This window comes from Oncorhynchus mykiss, chromosome 23 (assembly GCF_013265735.2).
Source record: "Oncorhynchus mykiss isolate Arlee chromosome 23, USDA_OmykA_1.1, whole genome shotgun sequence".
Taxonomy (NCBI): Eukaryota; Metazoa; Chordata; class Actinopteri; order Salmoniformes; family Salmonidae; genus Oncorhynchus; species Oncorhynchus mykiss.
In genome coordinates this window covers 56957693-56976733 of record NC_048587.1, presented here as the reverse complement: position 1 = coordinate 56976733, position 19041 = coordinate 56957693, and the positions used below count along the sequence as shown (strand labels likewise).

The following is a 19041-nucleotide window of genomic DNA, read 5'->3' as shown; positions in this document are numbered from 1 at the left end:
GATGGTGGAAAACGAAACAATAAAAAAAAATAGAGGGAGAGAGAGCACAACCACTGGGAAAGAGAGAGGGAGAGAGAGCACAACCACTGGGAAAGAGAGAGGGAGAGAGAGCACAACCACTGGGAAAGAGAGAGGGAGAGAGAGCACAACCACTGGGAAAGAGAGAGAGAGAGAGAGCACAACCACTGGGAAAGAGAGAGGGAGAGAGAGCACAACCACTGGGAAAGAGAGAGGGAGAGAGAGCACAACCACTGGGAAAGAGAGAGGGAGAGAGAGCACAACCACTGGGAAAGAGAGAGGGAGAGAGAGCACAACCACTGGGAGAGAGAGGGAGAGAGAGCACAACCACTGGGAAAGAGAGAGGGAGAGAGAGCACAATCACTGGGAAAGAGAGAGGGAGAGAGAGCACAACCACTGGGAAAGAGAGAGGGAGAGAGAGCACAACCACCGGGAAAGAGAGAGCGAGAGAAAGAGACCACAACCACTGGGAAAGAGAGAGAGAGAGAGAGCACAACCACTGGGAAAGAGAGAGGGAGAGAGAGCACAACCACTGGGAAAGAGAGAGGGAGAGAGAGCACAACCACTGGGAAAGAGAGAGGGAGAGAGAGCACAACCACTGGGAAAGAGAGAGGGAGAGAGAGCACAACCACTGGGAGAGAGAGGGAGAGAGAGCACAACCACTGGGAAAGAGAGAGGGAGAGAGAGCACAATCACTGGGAAAGAGAGAGGGAGAGAGAGCACAACCACTGGGAAAGAGAGAGGGAGAGAGAGCACAACCACCGGGAAAGAGAGAGCGAGAGAAAGAGACCACCGGAGAAGAAAATACCGTGAAGCCCTCATGAGGGGTTTGGTTCGAAAGACCGTGAAGCCCTCATGAGGGGTTTGGTTCCAAGCTGGCAGACACTAGTACAGGCAAAGAGAGACACTCCGGTCGGTCAGTGGTACCAGACAGTAACATGGAGCCAAACCCCTCACCATCAGTCTCTAGCTCTTTAAAGGTTGAGTGAGTGAAGTTTAATGGACAGGAAAGAATAAACTAAAAGAGAGAAAGACGTGATTTTCCCATGTCCTTTGTCCAACAGTATTCTGTAATGAGGACGTAGGGTTTGATCATATTCAGAGCTTATGTTTTTTTGCTTTTCGTTGTTTCCAAGTCCCGTGCCAAAAGAAACACTTTCTCTATGGTTCTCTCAGGTCATATGGTCTCACAGTGGAAAGGATAGAGTACAGTACATGCCAATGCAATGCCAGTTGTTTAGTACATGTATTACATTTACCCTCTTCACCCTACTGAGCCAATCCAAACCGAGCTGCGTTGAGCTGAAAGGACAATGAGTGGAGAAAATATCGGAGCCAGTAAAGATGGGGTTGGCAATGGTCTTCTGAAGCCCATATCCACTTCTGAAGGGCATTTTATTACCAGTCAAGTTCAGATTGATAGCACCTAGAGAGGACTTTATCTGATGTCAACATCAGGGTTCTTTCCAGGGTTGTAGTACTCAGCATTTTGAGTGTCTCGGTCTCGTGTCTGATACATTTGTACTCGGTCTTGACTCGGACAGGAAGGACTTGCAATTTCTTCCCGAGAACAGCGGAGTAAAAAACTCATAATTATCAGCTTTCATTCAACGAGCACATAACACTGCTTAGCCAGGCCAAATATATACTCTTTTCTCAAAACATTATTATCTTAACAGATCTATTGTAGAAATGTGTGCGCAGTGGCGAACCATTTGGACCGGGGACTTTAGTGTGTGACAGGTTTGTGCTGCTCAAAGGACAGCAACTGTCACTTCTTAATCCCCACTGATGCAAAGTAGTGTAGTAGAGATATACCATTTATGTAGTACAATAGTGAAATTATGCACAAAGTGGACTACACAATCACAAAACATGTGCAATATATGAAAATGCGCGCAGCACACACAGCCTAGTTTTGGCAGAATATCGTCTGCAGGCAGGAAGAGTATGCAGCTCTCAACAGGTTTTGGCATGGATCAGCTCACAGAATGACATCGGTAGCCGTTAGGTAGGAAAGATGTTTATATTTATGATATCTACCAGTAAATGCTAACTAGGCAACAATGGATGTGCAAACCAGATATTGAAAAAACTTAGTTTGAAGTCTTGGTTAGTAGGCTATTTGTGATGTGCAATTCCGTCATGTGCTGTTTGCGTTAGGGGTGTAGGGATGAATTTGCCTGGTGGACACAGGCCCACCAACTGGGGAGCCAGGTCCTGCCCACCCAATCAGATTGAGCAAAAATAAAAAAAAGAATGCATTATTATCACAAAAACACAGTTCCACTCACCAGATAATGATCATTTAAAACAACCCTTTCCTGCAGTCAAGGAACAAAATTGCCCTCTTTGGCCTCATGGGTGGAATGTTATTCATATTTAATAACGTTTTTTTTTTACAGATAAATCTGGTGTTTCTATGTCAAACAGCTTTGTTTTATTTCATTCTTCGGATATATTCAGTGCCAGTCAAAAGTTTGACACACCTGATCATTCCAGGGTTTTTCTTTATTTGTACTATTTTCTACATTGTATAATAATAGTGAAGACATCAAAACTATTAAATAACACATAGAATCCTGTAGTAACCAAAAAAGTGTTAAACAAATATATATTTGTATATATATTCTATATTTGAGATTCTTCATAGTAGCCACCCTTTGCCTTGATGACAGATTTGCACACTCTTGGCATTCTCTTAACCAGCTTAATCTGGAATGCTTTTCCAACAGTCTTGAAGGAGTTCCCACATATGCTGAGCACTTGTTGTTTGCTTTTCCTTCACTCTGCGGTCCAATTCATCCCAAATCTATGGTGTCAATTTCACACCATATGTATTAAATTCAAAATAAAATAAATTGTGAATACAAGTCCTCAACTGGCAGCTTCATTAAATAGTACCTGCAAAATACCAGTCTCAACGTCAACAGTGAAGACGCAACTCTGGGATACTGGCCTTCTAGGCAGAGTTCCTCTGTCCAGTGGCTGTGTTCTTTTGCCCGTCTTAACCTTTTCTTGAAGCTGCCAGTTGAGGACTTGTGAAGTGTCTGTTTCTTAAACTAGACACTCTAATGGACTTGTCCTCTTGCTCAGTTGTGCACCCACTCCTCTTTCTATTCTGGTTAGAGCCAGTTTGCCCTGTTCTAAGAAGGGAGTATTACACAGCGTTGTACGAGATCTTCAGTTTCTTGGCAATTTCTCGCATGGAATAGCCTTCATTTCTCAGAACAAGAATAGACTGACGAGTTTCAGAAGAACGTTCTTTGTTTCTAGCCATTTTGAGCCTGTAATCGAACCCAAAAACGCTGATGCTCCAGATACTCAACTAGTCTAAAGAAGGCCAGTTTTATTGCTTCTTTAATCAGAACAGCAGTTTTCAACTGTGCTAACATAATAGCAAAAGGGTTTTCTAATGATCAGTTAGCCTTTTAAAATGATGAACTTGGATTAGCTAACACAACGTGCCGTTGGAACACAGGAGTGATGGTTGCTGTTAATGGGCCTCTGTATGCCTATGTAGATATTCCATAAAAAATCTGCCGTTTCCAGCTACAATAGTCATTTACAACATTAACAATGTATTTCTGATCAATTTGATGTTATTTTCTTTTCTTACAAAAACAAGAACATTTCTAAGTGACCACAAACTTTTGAATGGTATTGTACACATATATTTTGTTATATAGTGAGGTGTATACTTGGTATTGAATCGGTCTCGCTTTAGGTGGTCTTAAACACTGGCTCTTTCTCATAACAATCTGAGCATTCAGGATTTGGTTCTGGGTTCCGAAATTACATTGTGCTTGAACTGCCATTTGGTTTCTCTTTGTGTCTCTACAGAAGGACGTGAAAGACGTATTCACAGCCATCACCTTTGAGGTGGCCTACACCCTGGGGAAGCATGTGGTGAACGGTCACCTGGACAAAGACCTGCCTGCTCTTACACCTGTACTGCGCTGGAGGAAAGGAGACAAGATGGCAGCAAAGAATGAGGTAACAGGCTACAGCTGTTGTTGCCTATTATCTAGGTTGAATGAGGTAACAGGCTACAGCTGTTGTTGCCTATTATCTAGGTTGAATGAGGTAACAGGCTACAGCTGTTGTGTTGCATATATCTAGGTTGAATGAGGTAACAGGCTACAGCTGTTGTGTTGCATATACAGTGCCTTGCGAAAGTATTCGGCCCCCTTGAACTTTGCGACCTTTTGCCACATTTCAGGCTTCAAACATAAAGTGTTAAAACTGTATTTTTTTGTGAAGAATCAACAACAAGTGGGACACAATCATGAAGTGGAACGACATTTATTGGATATTTCAAACATTTTTAACAAATCAAAAACTGAAAAATTGGGCGTGCAAAATTATTCAGCCCCCTTAAGTTAATACTTTGTAGCGCCACCTTTTGCTGCGATTACAGCTGTAAGTCGCTTGGGGTGTCTCTATCAGTTTTGCACATCGAGAGACTGAAATTTTTTCCCATTCCTCCTTGCAAAACAGCTCGAGCTCAGTAAAGTTGGATGGAGAGCATTTGTGAACAGCAGTTTTCAGTTCTTTCCACAGATTCTCGATTGGATTCAGGTCTGGACTTTGACTTGGCCATTCTAACACCTGGATATGTTTATTTTTGAACCATTCCATTGTAGATTTTGCTTTATGTTTTGGATCATTGTCTTGTTGGAAGACAAATCTCCGTCCCAGTCTCAGGTCTTTTGCAGACTCCATCAGGTTTTCTTCCAGAATGGTCCTGTATTTGGCTCCATCCATCTTCCCATCAATTTTAACCATCTTCCCTGTCCCTGCTGAAGAAAAGCAGGCCCAAACCATGATGCTGCCACCACCATGTTTGACAGTGGGGATGGTGTGTTCAGCTGTGTTGCTTTTACGCCAAACATAACGTTTTGCATTGTTGCCAAAAAGTTCAATTTTGGTTTCATCTGACCAGAGCACCTTCTTCCACATGTTTGGTGTGTCTCCCAGGTGGCTTGTGGCAAACTTTAACCGACACTTTTTATGGATATCTTTAAGAAATGGCTTTCTTCTTGCCACTCTTCCATAAAGGCCAGATTTGTGCAATATACGACTGATTGTTGTCCTATGGACAGAGTCTTCCACCACAGCTGTAGATCTCTGCAGTTCATCCAGAGTGATCATGGGCCTCTTGGCTGCATCTCTGATTAGTCTTCTCCTTGTATGAGCTGAAAGTTTAGAGGGACGGCCAGGTCTTGGTAGATTTGCAGTGGTCTGATACTCCTTCCATTTCAATAGTATCGCTTGCACAGTGCTCCTTGGGATGTTTAAAGCTTGGGAAATCTTTTTGTATCCAAATCCGGCTTTAAACTTCTTCACAACAGTATCTCGGACCTGCCTGGTGCGTTCCTTGTTCTTCATGATGCTCTCTGCGCTTTTAACGGACCTCTGAGACTATCACAGTGCAGGTGCATTTATACGGAGACTTGATTACACACAGGTGGATTGTATTTATCATCATTAGTCATTTAGTCAACTGGGTAGTTCTTTGATTATCTGTTCAGGAGCTATTGTGGTGCCTATAGCTAAGTTTAATTGTATTTTTTATTTTTTATTTAACCTTCATTTAACTAGGCAAGTCAGTTAAGAACAAATTCTTATTTACAATGATGGCCTACACCAGCCAAACCCGGACGATGTTGGGCCAAATGTGCGCACCCCCCCCCCCCCCCCCCCCCCCCCCCCCTGAGGTCTTGCCTGATTTCTTTTGATTTTCCCATGATGTCAAGCAAAGAGGCACTGAGTTTGAAGGTAGGCCTTGACATATATCCACAGGTACATCTCCAATTGACTCAAATGATGTCCATTAGCCTATCAGAAGCTTCTAAAGCCATGACATAATTTTCTGGAATTTTCCAAGCTGTTTAAAGGCACAGTCAACTTAGTGTATGTAAACTTCTGACCAACTGGAATTGTGATATGTTATCTGTCTGTAAGCAATTGTTGGAAAAATTACTTGTGTCATGCACAAAGTAGATGTCCTAACCTACTTGCCAAGACTTTTGTTTGTTAATAAGAAATTTGTGGAGTGGTTGAAAAACGAGTTTCAATGACTCCAACTTAAATGTATGTAAACTTTCGACTTCAACTGTATATATAGGTCGAATGAGGTAACAGCTGTTTTGCCTATATTTAGGTTGAATGAGGTCACAGGCTACAGCTGTTGTGTCGCCTATATGTAGGTTGAAATGTTCTCACACAACATACTATAGTGACAACACCTTGCAATCCTGCTAAGAGTTTTGGTGTAACGACTAAGGTGTTTGGTTGACAGTCGCTGGATTCAGGTTTGAGTCCTGGTTTGATTTACCCCCTGAAGTACTCTCTACTGAGAGTCAATCAGAGTTGAAAGTAAATTATTTTCTAACAGGGACTGAAACATACAGTATATTTAGTTCCGATCAATGTCCTTTATGTTTTAGAAATGTTTTAGGAATCGACCCTCTAACACTGGTACCTGAAAGCAAAGTCTCTTCTTCCTCTGTGTTAGCAGAGGAATGTCTAGAAATGACCTTAAAGAAATAACCTCAGATTATCGTTATGAGGTGGTTTCGGTTACCACCTGGTGTTGCCACCGTGTTTTCTTCTTTCCTTGAGCGGAATTTGGAAGATTTATCAATTTAGTTATTTTTCGATTACTCTCTGTCATGTTTCCTCTTCTAGACATGGTTCGAGAGGAACTGCCTGTCTGATGACTGTGCTGCTGACCTGAGACTCCATGGGAAACTACTGCTTTCTGGGTAAAAAAACACACTCACACTCTGTTCTTCTGTTTGACCACTCACTTGGTTTATATCTATTCGAGTGTATGTTTTGGACGTGTTTAACTATACTTGTCAGGACCAGAAGTCAGCCACAAGTAGTAAATTAACAAAAATGTGATCAACTGGGGATATTTTGTTGGTCCCCACAAAGTCAAATGCTATTTCTAGGGGGTTTAGGGTTATGGTTAGAATTAGGGTTAGGAGTTAGGGTTAGATTTAGGGTTAAGGTTAGGTTTTCGAGTTAAAGTTAGGTTACGGGTTAGGATAGGGGTTAGGAAAAATATGATTTTTTAATGGGACTGAATTGTGTGTCCCCACAAGTTTAGTTGTACAAGATTGTGTGTGTGTGCTAGCACGCGTTCTCTTCTGGCCTCTGCTCACCACTCCGCTATGAAAGGAGACTGAGGTCATGCTGTACACACTGAGGTGTGGGTGTGGTCAGTGGAACTATGATGTGTGCTCATTGGCTCTTGTTGTCATTGGACGCCATCCATGCTTTCTCCATATTTAGTGAGGGAGGTCCTTTTCCTCTTGTTGTATGAATCATTGGCAGTGTGGACCTTTGGAAACCAATAGCTGTTGTAATTCAGTGGTTCACTGGTATTACTACTAGTATAACAGCTTAGTTATATATTACTAGTGTCCTTTGCTTGTGTGTGGAGTGAAAATCTCTCATAACTCCATTGTAGGTCTCATAATGACTTATAACTGAGAGTAATACCTTTAGAAAAGAAAGAAAGCTTCTTCTGAATGTCCATACTATTCTCTACCAGGCTCCATATCCGCCTCCCTCTAGCCTTGGCAAGAGTGAGGAACGTACGGAACGTCTCACAATCTTTTAACTGATTCTGTCCCTATCAAATATTCCATTCCTGCGTCTAGGCTCCACGTGCGGTCCCATCTGGCCCTAGGAGGAGTGAGGAATGTCTCTCTGAACGTGACCATCTCCAATGCAGGGGACGATGCCTACGACACCAACATCTACTTCAACTTCTCCAGAGATGTCTTCTATATCAACTACTGGCAGAAGGTTGGTTGTTGTTCTATTGTTGTAAGTGGGAGCTGTTGTGTGAAAGGTTTCATTGGTTGTTCTGTCTTTTCATTCTGCTGTCTCTTCATGACTATTGTTGTGTATGTTTGTTCACATGTTGAAATGTCGGTTGTTTACATTTTAGGACTCATGTCTAGTGTTTCTTTGGTTAGGGGTTGTTACGGTGATGTTTTGAAATTAATACATTTAGGGAAAGTTGAATTAACAGTTGATCAATGGTTACTGTAGGAAATGGAAGATTCTAGCAATCAGGAGGGAATAACCAGAAAGGGTTACCACAACTGGGTATCCCACAACTGAAAATTCTTTAAAATCTCAGAATTTTGGCTAAGTTTCCAGAATTATACAACTCTAACAAGAGCACAAGACCTAACTAAAATACTCCTCATTCAACAGCACCATTCGCTGAGGCTATGTTTCAACAACACCATTCGCTGAGGCTATGTTTCAACAACACCCATACAAACATAACATATAATACATACTTAATGAGTGTATACTACATACTATTAGTTGATATTAGTATATTGTAAAAAACGGTATCCTATCAGCTGAGCGTCCTAGTGCTTTGCCTGTCTTCCGGAAGTTGATGCTGTTATGCAACCTCTTGCCTGCTTGTTAGCATAACAAATTACTAGCTAGACATTATACGACTTTGGATGTGTTCTTAAATTCAATTTGGAGTTCCGGAGTGCTCTTAGACTGCGCTCTGTGCGCAGCGTTTCGCTCTCGGAGCGTTGAGAGCGCAAACTGGACACTCTGGCAGGAGATTAGGGTTGATTCAAGCATTCTGACCTTACAACGACATTCAAGCACACAAGATGACGTTGTCTAACTTGCTAGCTTCTTCCAGACACAAATGAGAGAACACCTCACTCTGACCATTTTACCCACCCTAGCAGAGCTGGTTATCCAGAGCGTTGTTGAATGTAACTGTGCTGCTGGCAACAATTGAATTATGTTTTTTTTGCCAATGTTTACTGACAATGCTAAGAAGCTAAGAATGACTAAGAATGACAGGAATGATCAAGCCAATAAGCGTTGGTTTTGATAGCATATAGGTTCTATACTGGCAAGCTTGATATATTCGTAGCCAACTAATGTTAGGTAGCTAGCTAACATACCGGTACATACTGCTGTAATGATATGCATGTGGTTCGTACGGATTGTGTGGCTAACAAATTGTCAGCCAACATAACGTGTAAGGTAACTTATTTGAAAAGTCACTACTTTATTACATTGCTCAACATTTTCTTCACATTTGTCATAATTAGTTAAAGCAATGAATTTGTGTCCGCCATTTTCTCCAAATCTGAAAATGATGTGAAGCCATGCCCATTTTTGGAAGAATTGCATTATGGGCCCTAAAAGCACAGAACTAATGTCCACTGCTTGTGTACTTTTGGCAAATGTAGTACAACATCCAGAAACTTTTGGCATGCTAACTACAGTGGGGCAAAAAACTTATTTAGTCAGCCACCAATTGTGCAAGTTATCTCACTTAAAAAGATGAGAGAGGCCTGTAATTTTCATCATAGCTACACTTCAACTATGACAGACAACATGATAATTTTTTTTCCAGAAAATCACATTGTAGGATTTTTAATTAATTTATTTGCAAATTATGGGGGAAAATAAGTATTTGGTCACCTACAAACAAGCAAGATTTCTGGCTCTCACAGACCTGTAACTTCTTCTTTAAGAGGCTCCTCTGTCCTCCACTCGTTACCTGTATTAATGGCACCTGTTTGAACTTGTTATCAGTATAAAAGACACCTGTCCACAACCTCAAACAGTCACACTCCAAACTCCACTATGGCCAAGACCAAAGAGCTGTCAAAGGACACCAGAAACCAAATTGTAGACCTGCACCAGGCTGGGAAGACTGAATCTGCAATAGGTAAGCAGCTTGGTTTGAAGAAATCAACTGTGGGAGCAATTATTAGGAAATGGAAAACATACAAGACCACTGATACTCTCTCTCGATCTGGGGCTCCACGCAAGATCTCACCCCGTGGGGTCAAAATGATCACAACGTTCCCTTGCTTAAGCCAGTACCAGAAACCAAAATATAACTTTTTGGTAAAAACTCAACTTGTCGTGTTTGGATGCAACTCAGCATTCTTTGTACTCCAAAGAACACCATACCTACTGTGAAGCATGGGGGTGGAAACATCATGCTTTGGGGCTGTTTTTCTGCAAAGGGACCAGGACTGATCCGTGTAAAGGAAAGAATGAATGGGGCCATGTATCGTGAGATTTTGAGTGAAAACCTCCTTCCATCAGCAAGGGCATTGAAGATGAAACGTGGCTGGGTCTTTCAGCATGACAATGATCCCAAACACACCGCCCGGGCAACGAAGGAGTGGCTTCGTAAGAAGCATTTCAAGGTCCTGGAGTGGCCTAGCCAGTCTCCAGATCTCAACCCCATAGAAAATCTTTTGAAAGTTCGTGTTGCCCAGCAACAGCCCCAAAACATCACTGCTCTAGAGGAGATATGCATGGAGGAATGGGCCAAAATACCAACAACAGTGTGTGAAAACCTTGTGAAGACTTACAGAAAACGTTTGACCTTTGTCATTGCCAACAAAGGGTATATAACAAAGTATTGAGATAAACTTTTGTTATTGACCAAATACTTATTTTCCACCATAATTTGCAAATAAATTCATAAAAAATCCTACAATGTGATTTTCTGGATTTTTTTTCTCATTTTGTCTGTCATAGTTGATGTGTACCAATGATGAAACTTACAGGCCTCATCTTTTTAAGTGGGAGAACTTGCACAATTGGTGGCTGACTAAATACTTTTTTGCCCCACTGTATATCCATACTATGACCAATAAGCATACTATATACTCAATTTATATCACAAATAGTATGGTTAGTGCGGTAATAGTATGGTTAGTGAGTATTCAAACACAGCTTATACGTTATGACGTGAAACGTATTTGAGACAGTATTTTCCAGCATTCACCTTATATCCACCATATATCTGATTGTGAACCTCCACATTTAAGCCCAGACTTTTTCCCCGAAACTGTAACTGTAAATGTGTTTCCCAGAAGAGGGGGAGGGCGTTGGCTCTAGGCTAGAGGTTAGGTTAGTGTGCTGTCTGTCTGTCTGCTCTCTGACAATTGTTGTTACATAGGATAACAGCAGACAGACCTAGTCAGACCTGAGTAAGATGCCATGTTTCTCTAGCCAATGCTTTCTCTACACCAATCCAATTACTTTTAATTCCATGATGGGGAGTGTGAAACTGTATGAAAGGGTAGTGTGCACATGTATGGAAGGGAAGTGTGCATGTGAATGGAAGGTGAGTGGAGAATGGGGACACAGCCTCAGTTTTTGTAAGGCCAGCAGAACAGACCTAATCATACCGGGGAGAGATGCCATGTCAGTCAAAGCTTAGGAAAGAGGGAGGGCAGGAGGGAGGGAGATGAATGGACATTGAATATAAATTCAATCTAATATGCACAATAATATTTGACCTAAAATATTGCAAAAATAATATTTTAAGGGTTTTCGTTTCACCTGGCTAATTGAATGAACTATTAACTTCAGGTTTAGTATTGGTTTACCTCCTGTAACAGACTCTTTCTTTGTCTGGGAAGCTAATAGGTTGAGGTAGTCTGTTTAAGTGTGTAGAATACAGTATGCTAGTATGGGTATTCCAACACAGCTTATGTTTCCTACAGTCGTCAGACCAAGGCTGTTGCTGTGTGTGAGACTCCTCCTGACCTGGGTTTAAATACCTTTGAACTGATCTCAAATACTTTATAATATATAATGTATATTAGCTCTACTTGATTGAGCTTGCCTGTTGCAATGGAGCCAATGGAACAGTCCATAAAGTGCAAACCCCACAACACCTGGCACTCAAGGCAAAGTATTTTAAATATTTTAAATAATATTTGAACGCAGGTCTGGCTGTGAGAGACTCCTGTGTCCTCTTTTAATAATGTTCCCTTCCTGTCTGTGACTTCCTGGTCCCGCTGATCTCTCTAACTATCAGCTTCTTAAACAAAAAGTATCTCAACCTAGCAGCTTCTTAAACTTCTTCGGGATCGGTGTCCCATCCATGGGACGGTTGAGCTAACGTAGGCTAATGCGATCAGCATGAAGTTGTAAGTAGGAAGAAAATTTCCACGGATATATCTGATATTGACGGAAAGCTTAAATTATTGTTAATCTAACTGCACCGTCCAATTCACAGTAGCTATTACAGTGAAAGAATATCATGCTATTGTTTGAGGAGAGTGCAACATTTTGAACATGAAAAGTTGTTAATAAACAAATTAGGCAAATCTGTGCAATCTTGATCCAAAATTTGAACAGAAATTCATTGGATCAGTCTAAAACTTTGCACGTACACTGCTGCCATCTAGTGGCCAATATCAAAATTGCACCTGGGCTCGAATAATAAATTATGGCCTTTCTCTCATCAAAGATTATGGTACAAAAAACATACAAAATAAAGTTTTTTTTTTCTTTTTTGTATTATCTTTTACCAGATCTATTGTGTTATATTCTCCTACATTAATTTCACATTTCCACAAACTTCAAAGTTGCCTTTCAAATGGTGCCAAGAATACGCATATCCTTGCCTGAGCTACAGGCAGTTCGATTTGGGTATGTTATTTTTAGAAGAAAATTGAAAAAAGGTGCAGAGATTAATGAGTATTTACTACATACTATATACTTTTTGTTAATTTTAGAATACTGTAAATGAACAATATCCTTTCAGTTAAGCATACAAGCTCTCCGTCTGTCTACTGGAAGTTGATACTGTTGCTATGCAAATTCTTGCTAGCTAGTTAGCATAACAAATTACTAGGTAGACATTTTACGACTTTGTGTGTGTTGTTAAATTCATTATGAAGTGCCAGAGTGCACTTGTGAATTCAGAGCATTTTCAGATTGTCCGTTTGTAAATTCAGAGCGTTTCGCTATCGGAGCGCACACTGGACGCTCGGGCCGAGGAGTAGGGTTGATTTGAGCGTTCTGACCTTACAACGGCAGTCAAGCACCCAAGCTAACGTTGGCTAGCTTGCTAGCTACTTCCAGACACAAATGAGACCACTCTTACAATTTTACTCACCCTAGAGCTGTTAGCACTTTTCATGTTATCCAGAGAGTTGGTGACTGTAACTGTGCTGCTGGCAACAATTTAATTACGTTTTTTTTGCCGACGTTTACTGACACCGGCCATATTCAACGGGTGTTGAGCGCTCGTGAATTCATTCATCGGAGTGTACCAGAGCGCAGAATAGAGTCCTCTGAAATCGGAATAGATAGCCAGAGCGAATTTACGAAAGCACCCAAATGTCCATTGAGAACACCCAACAACTATACCATTTAGCTAAGCTAATAATTATGGAAATAATCAAGTCAATTAACATTGGGTAGTAAGATAGCCTATAGTTAATATACTGGCAAGTTTGATGTATACGTAGCCAACTAACGTTAGGTAGCTAGCTAACAACATACCGGTACATACTGCTGTAATGATATGCGATGTGGTTCGTAAGCTAATAAATTGTCAGCCAACATAATTTTATTACATTGCTCAACATTTTCTCCATGTTTGTCATAATTAGTTAAAGCAATGAATTTGTATCTGCTCTCGTTGTACTTCGGCTGCATATTTTCCGCCATTTTCTTCAAATCTGAAAATGATGTGAAGCCACGCCCATTTCCTGAAGAATTGCCCTAAATAACGGAAATAGTGTCCTCTGCATGTATACTTCATATTTTGCCGAATTTAGTACGACAACCGGGAACTTATGGGTTACTAACGACATACATACTATGACCAATAATTATACTATATACTCAATTCACATCACAAATAGTATGGTTAGTGTGAGTATTCAAACACAGTTATTGACTTTTGTAATTGCTTCTGCCTGCTGGTAGAATTCAGAGGTGTTTATGTGACCTCTCTCTGCTCTGCTAAGGTTCTGTTAGGGTCAGCTCCCGCTCCTCCTCTGAGGCTCTTTCTCACTCTGTGTGTGCCTGTGTGTGCGCTGTGTGTGGAGCTGAGTGTGAACTCCCGTTCCCCCCGATTTTAAGAGTGGTGGTCTGGTTATCTCTCTGTTGTTCTTGCAACCAGAGCCATCTGAAAACCAGGGAGGTGAATTAGTTTCAGAAGCTCATCTCACTCCTCAGAGTGGGGTTGGCACTTTTATGACTATACTCTTGGTTCCATTGCACCAGGCAAGCACAATTAAGCCCAGCGGAAGTATTATACATTTTTTCAAATAGTATTTGAATGTAGGTCTGTTGTCACACTGCCACACACAGACGCACAGGAGCCTGGGTTATGAGGTGGAGGTTGGTGGTGGGCTTATTTGTACTTTTTTTGTGGGAGCACAGGGTTTGTGTTTTGGAGTCTTATGTTCATCATGACAGGTCCGGGGTTTGTGATGGTCAGAACCTCTGCTACAGGCTGTTGTGGTCAAGTAAGAATTAAACAAACGCCTATAGCAGAGGTTCTGGCTATAAACATTGTGTGGGACCAGGCTGGTGTGGTACTGGTTTGAGGACATGTAACCAGAGCAATGTTGTGATTTAGAGAACCATTTCTGCCAAGTCCTGCTGTGGCAAGCTCATATCAAAGTCTAAATACAGAAAGTTTTTTAACTGAACTAAAGACACAGAAGAAAAACACTCAATCCTTAGCCAATTAGAGTCTTTGGCATGAATTTTAAACATTTATTTATTTAACCTTTATTTAACTAGGCAAGTCAGTTGAGAACAAATTCTTATTTACAATGACGGCCTACCAAAAGGCAAAAGGCCTCCTGCGGGGACTGGGCCTGGGATTAAACATTTAAAATCAAATAAAAATATAGGACAAAAGACACATCGCGACAAGAGACACCACAACATTACATTAACAGAGACATGACAACATGGTAGCAACACAACATGGTAGCAGCACAAAACATGGCACAGACAACAGCACAAAGGGCAGAAGGTAGAGACAACAATATATCACGCAAAGCAGCCACAACTGTCAGTAAGAGTGTCCATGACTGTGTCTTTGAATGAAGAGATAAAACTGTCCAGTTTGAGTGTTTGTTGCAGCTCGTTCCAGTCGCTAGCTGCAGCAAACTGAAAATAGAAGCGACTCAGGGATATGTGTGGTTTGGGGATACAGTAATGAGAAAGACATGGGGGGAAAACACCCGTGAAATATTGAGAGAGAGCGATGAACAAACAGACAGTAGTCCTCTATTCCCTAGTCTCCCCACAGATAAAGGAAAGCTCTGCTCTGATATCTCTCAAGGCCCTGCCAGGTGGGTGATGAAATCAATTCAAAGTGCCTTATTGGCATGGGAAACATATGTTTACATTGCCAAAGCAAGTGAAATAAACAGATAAATATAGGTTGTATTTACGGTGTTGTTTGTGCTCCTCTGGGTGCCCTTTTGTCATAGCAACGGGCCACACATCTTGCTGCTCTGATTGCACATTGTGGTATTTCGCCTAACATATATAGGAATTTATCAATGTTGGATTTTTTTTCAAATTCTTTGTGGTTCTGTGTGATCTGTAGAAAATATGTCTCTAATGTGGTCAAACATTTGGTAGGAAGTGCAGCTCAGTTTCCTGTCTTCTCTTGAGAGCCAGGTCTGCCTATGGTGGCCTCTCTCAATAGCAAGGCTATGCTCACTGAATATGTACATACTAAGGGCACAGCCCCACCCTAACCCCCACCCCACCCGGACCTGGAGCTGTGGAACTGCTGAGTAAGGAGAGCAGGGTGTCGAAGGAGGAGGGGAGGCAGGACGATAGGTGTGTGGAGTGATTTTCTGTTTCCTCGTCAATGTGCCAGCAGAGCAGGGAAATCCTAATGACTGGTAATGGTTGGTAGGTGCTATGGCAAGACGAGGAGGACGAGGAGGAGGAGAATTTGTAATAGTGATAGTTGTATGTATTTGTTTTCCCTCATAATTATGTGAGCAGAGGGAGAGGTAAGATGCAGCATATAGTATCTTTAATCTCCCTGGTAAATATGCAGCATATCCAGGAGTTACGAGTCTAGGTAAAATCCACATGACATTAGATATCACTGTAGTTCCCTATTGAATACTGTAACCAGGTCACTCCATATTGAATACTGTAACCAGGTCACTCCCTATTGAATACTGTAACCAGGTCACTCCCGATTGAATATGTCTCATCCCCCCCCACACACATCATGTCTCACCCCCCACACACACACATCATGTCTCACCCCCCCCCCCCCCCCCCCCCGCACACACATCATGTCTCACCCCCCCCACACACACATCATGTCTCACCCCCCCCACACACATCATGTCTCACCCCCCCCCCACACACACACATCATGTCTCACCCCCCACCCACACACACATCATGTCTCACCCCCCACCCACACACATCATGTCTCACCCTCCACCCACACACATCATGTCTCACCCCCCACCCACACACATCATGTCTCACCCCCCACCTACACACATCATGTCTCACCCCCCACCCACACACTATGTCTCACCCCCCACACACACACTGTCTCACCCCCCACACACACACATCATGTTCCACCCCCCACACACACACATCATGTCTCACACCCCACACACACACATCATGTCTCACACCCCACACACACATCATGTCTCACCCCCCACACACACATCATGTCTCACCCCCCACACACACATCATGTCTCACCCCCCACACACACACATCATGTCTCACCCCCCACCCACACACATCATGTCTCACCCCCCCACACACATGTCTCCACCCCCCCATACACACATAATGTCTCCACCCCCCCGCACACACACGTCTCCACCCCCCCGCACACACATCATGTCTCACCCCCCGCACACACACTGTCTCACCCCCCGCACACACACCATGTCTCACCCCCCCCGCACACACCCACACACATCATGTCTCACCCCCCACCCACACACACATCATGTCTAACCCCCCACCCACACACACATCATGTCTCACCCCCCCACCCACACACATCATGTCTCACCCCCCACCCACACATCACGTCTCACCCCCGCACACCCCCCCCCCACCCACACACACACACATGCCCCCCCCACACACGCACATACAATGTGTATTTATTTATTTATTTATTTAACCTTTATTTAACCAGGAAGTCCAGTTGAGAAAAAGTTCTCATTTACAACTGCGACCTGGACAAGATGAAGCAAAGCAGTGCAACAACAACAACAACACAGAGTTACACATAAACAAACGTACAGTCTATAACACAATAGAAAAATCTATGTACAGTGAGTGCAAATGTAGAAGAGTATGGAGGTAAAGCAGTAAATAGGCCGTAGAGGCAAAATAATTCTAACTTAGCAATAACACTGGAGTGATAGATGTGCAGATGATGATGTGCAAGTAGAGATACTGGGGTGCAAAGGAGCAATAGGAAAAGTAATAATACGTGGATGAGGTAGGTGGGTGGGCTATTTACAGATGGGCTGTGTACAGGTACAGTGATCGGTAAGCTGCTCTGACAGCTGATCCTTAAAGTTAGAGAGGGAGATATGAGTCTCCAGCTTCAGTGATTTTTGCAATTCGTTCCAGTCATTGGCAGCAGAAAACTGGAAGGAAAGGCGGCCAATGGAAGAGTTGGCTTTGGGGATGACCAGTGAAATGTCACAATATATACAGTTGAAGTCGGAAGTTTACATACACCTTAACCAAATACATTAACTCAATTTTTCACAATTCCTGACATTTAATCCTAGTAAAAATTCCCTGTCTTAGGTCAGTTAGGATCACCACGTTATTTTAAGAATGGAAAATGTCAGAATAATAGTAGAGAATGATTTCTTTCATCATATTCCCAGTGGGTCAGAAGTTTACATACATTCAATTAGTATTTGGAAGCATTGCCTTTAAATTGTTTAACTTGGGTCAAATGTTTCGGGTAGCCTTCCACAAGCTTCCCACAATAAGTTGGGTGAATTTTGTCCCATTCCTCCTGACAGAGCTGGTGTAACTGTGTCAGGTTTGTAGGCCTCTGTGCTTTACTATCATTAAATTGAAGACTTCGTTTTTATCCTCTGTAATTAGTATTACAAGATCAAACTGATTAATCATGTAACTGTAATTAACTAGGAAGTCGGGGCACCAAGGAAAATATTCAGATTGCAAAGTTATAATTTCCTAATATAACATTTCAGATATTTCCATATCAGATCAATCGTCTTCTGATTAATGAATGATTTATTTTACCTCACGTTAGTCTCATTCCAAACGTTGTAAATTGTTGGTTATCTGCATGAACACAGTCTTCACTATCAGTCATCCATACATCAATTGTCTTAAAACATGTATTTATTAACTAACTAAACAATCACAGAAGTGCACACACAAACAAACAAAGTAAGGGCCTGTCCCAGGATGTCCGACCCTAACTGGGCTCATGGGCGGTCCTCTGATTTAGTTAAACTCAAAAGGGAATTGGAGGTTCCTTCATTAAACAGTCTAAAATCACATTACACAATTTTACAAACAGTATCATCTTCACTCATTCATCTTGTACAACAATTCGATGTAAACCTCATATCTGAGGCTATTTTATAAACAGCGTTATGGTAATGTGGCCGCACCGTCTCCCAAGAGCCTCACTAAAATGTAACAAACGGACCAGTTTGTAGCTGGATTCCTCACAGATCTTTTATACCTTCTCCAGAACATGCATGTTGTTCGGACCTCAAGTTCTGTGAGGTGGAAGACATTCCTTTGTTCTCTATGAAAATTAACTCTGTGTGGCCATGAGGAGATTCTCTCCTCAGGAATTTACGACCTCTCTCTGACCACAGCAGTCTGGTTGTAGGAGCAGAGAGTGGGGGATAGTGCTCGCTGTACCCAAAGAGGGCAACGTCATGACAATACCATTGTTTGTACAGATGAACGTGGTACCTTCAGACGTTTCAAAATTGCTCCCAAGGATGAACCAGACTTGTGGAGGTCTACAATTTTTTTTCTGAGGTCTTGGCTGATTTATTCTGATTTTCCCATGATGCCAAGCGAAGAGGCACTGAGTTTGAACGTAGGCCTTGAATTGCAGGTAGGCCTTGAATCTCCAATTGAATCAAATGATGTCAATTAGCCTATCAGAAGCTTCTAAAGCTGTTTAAAGGCACAGTC

The 19041-nt window shown here is 42.1% G+C and overlaps 1 protein-coding gene across 1 annotated transcript in view; it reads left to right on the top strand.

Moving 5' to 3' along the window:
• The window catches only part of LOC110503039 (integrin alpha-9), a 160592-nt gene that overhangs the window by 91338 nt on the left and 50213 nt on the right, over nucleotides 1-19041 (top strand). The window contains exons 16-18 of the mRNA XM_036960871.1: nucleotides 3862-4014; nucleotides 6712-6788; nucleotides 7695-7842. Coding sequence (XP_036816766.1) covers nucleotides 3862-4014; nucleotides 6712-6788; nucleotides 7695-7842 — 378 coding nt within the window. The remainder of the gene's footprint in view (nucleotides 1-3861; nucleotides 4015-6711; nucleotides 6789-7694; nucleotides 7843-19041) is intronic.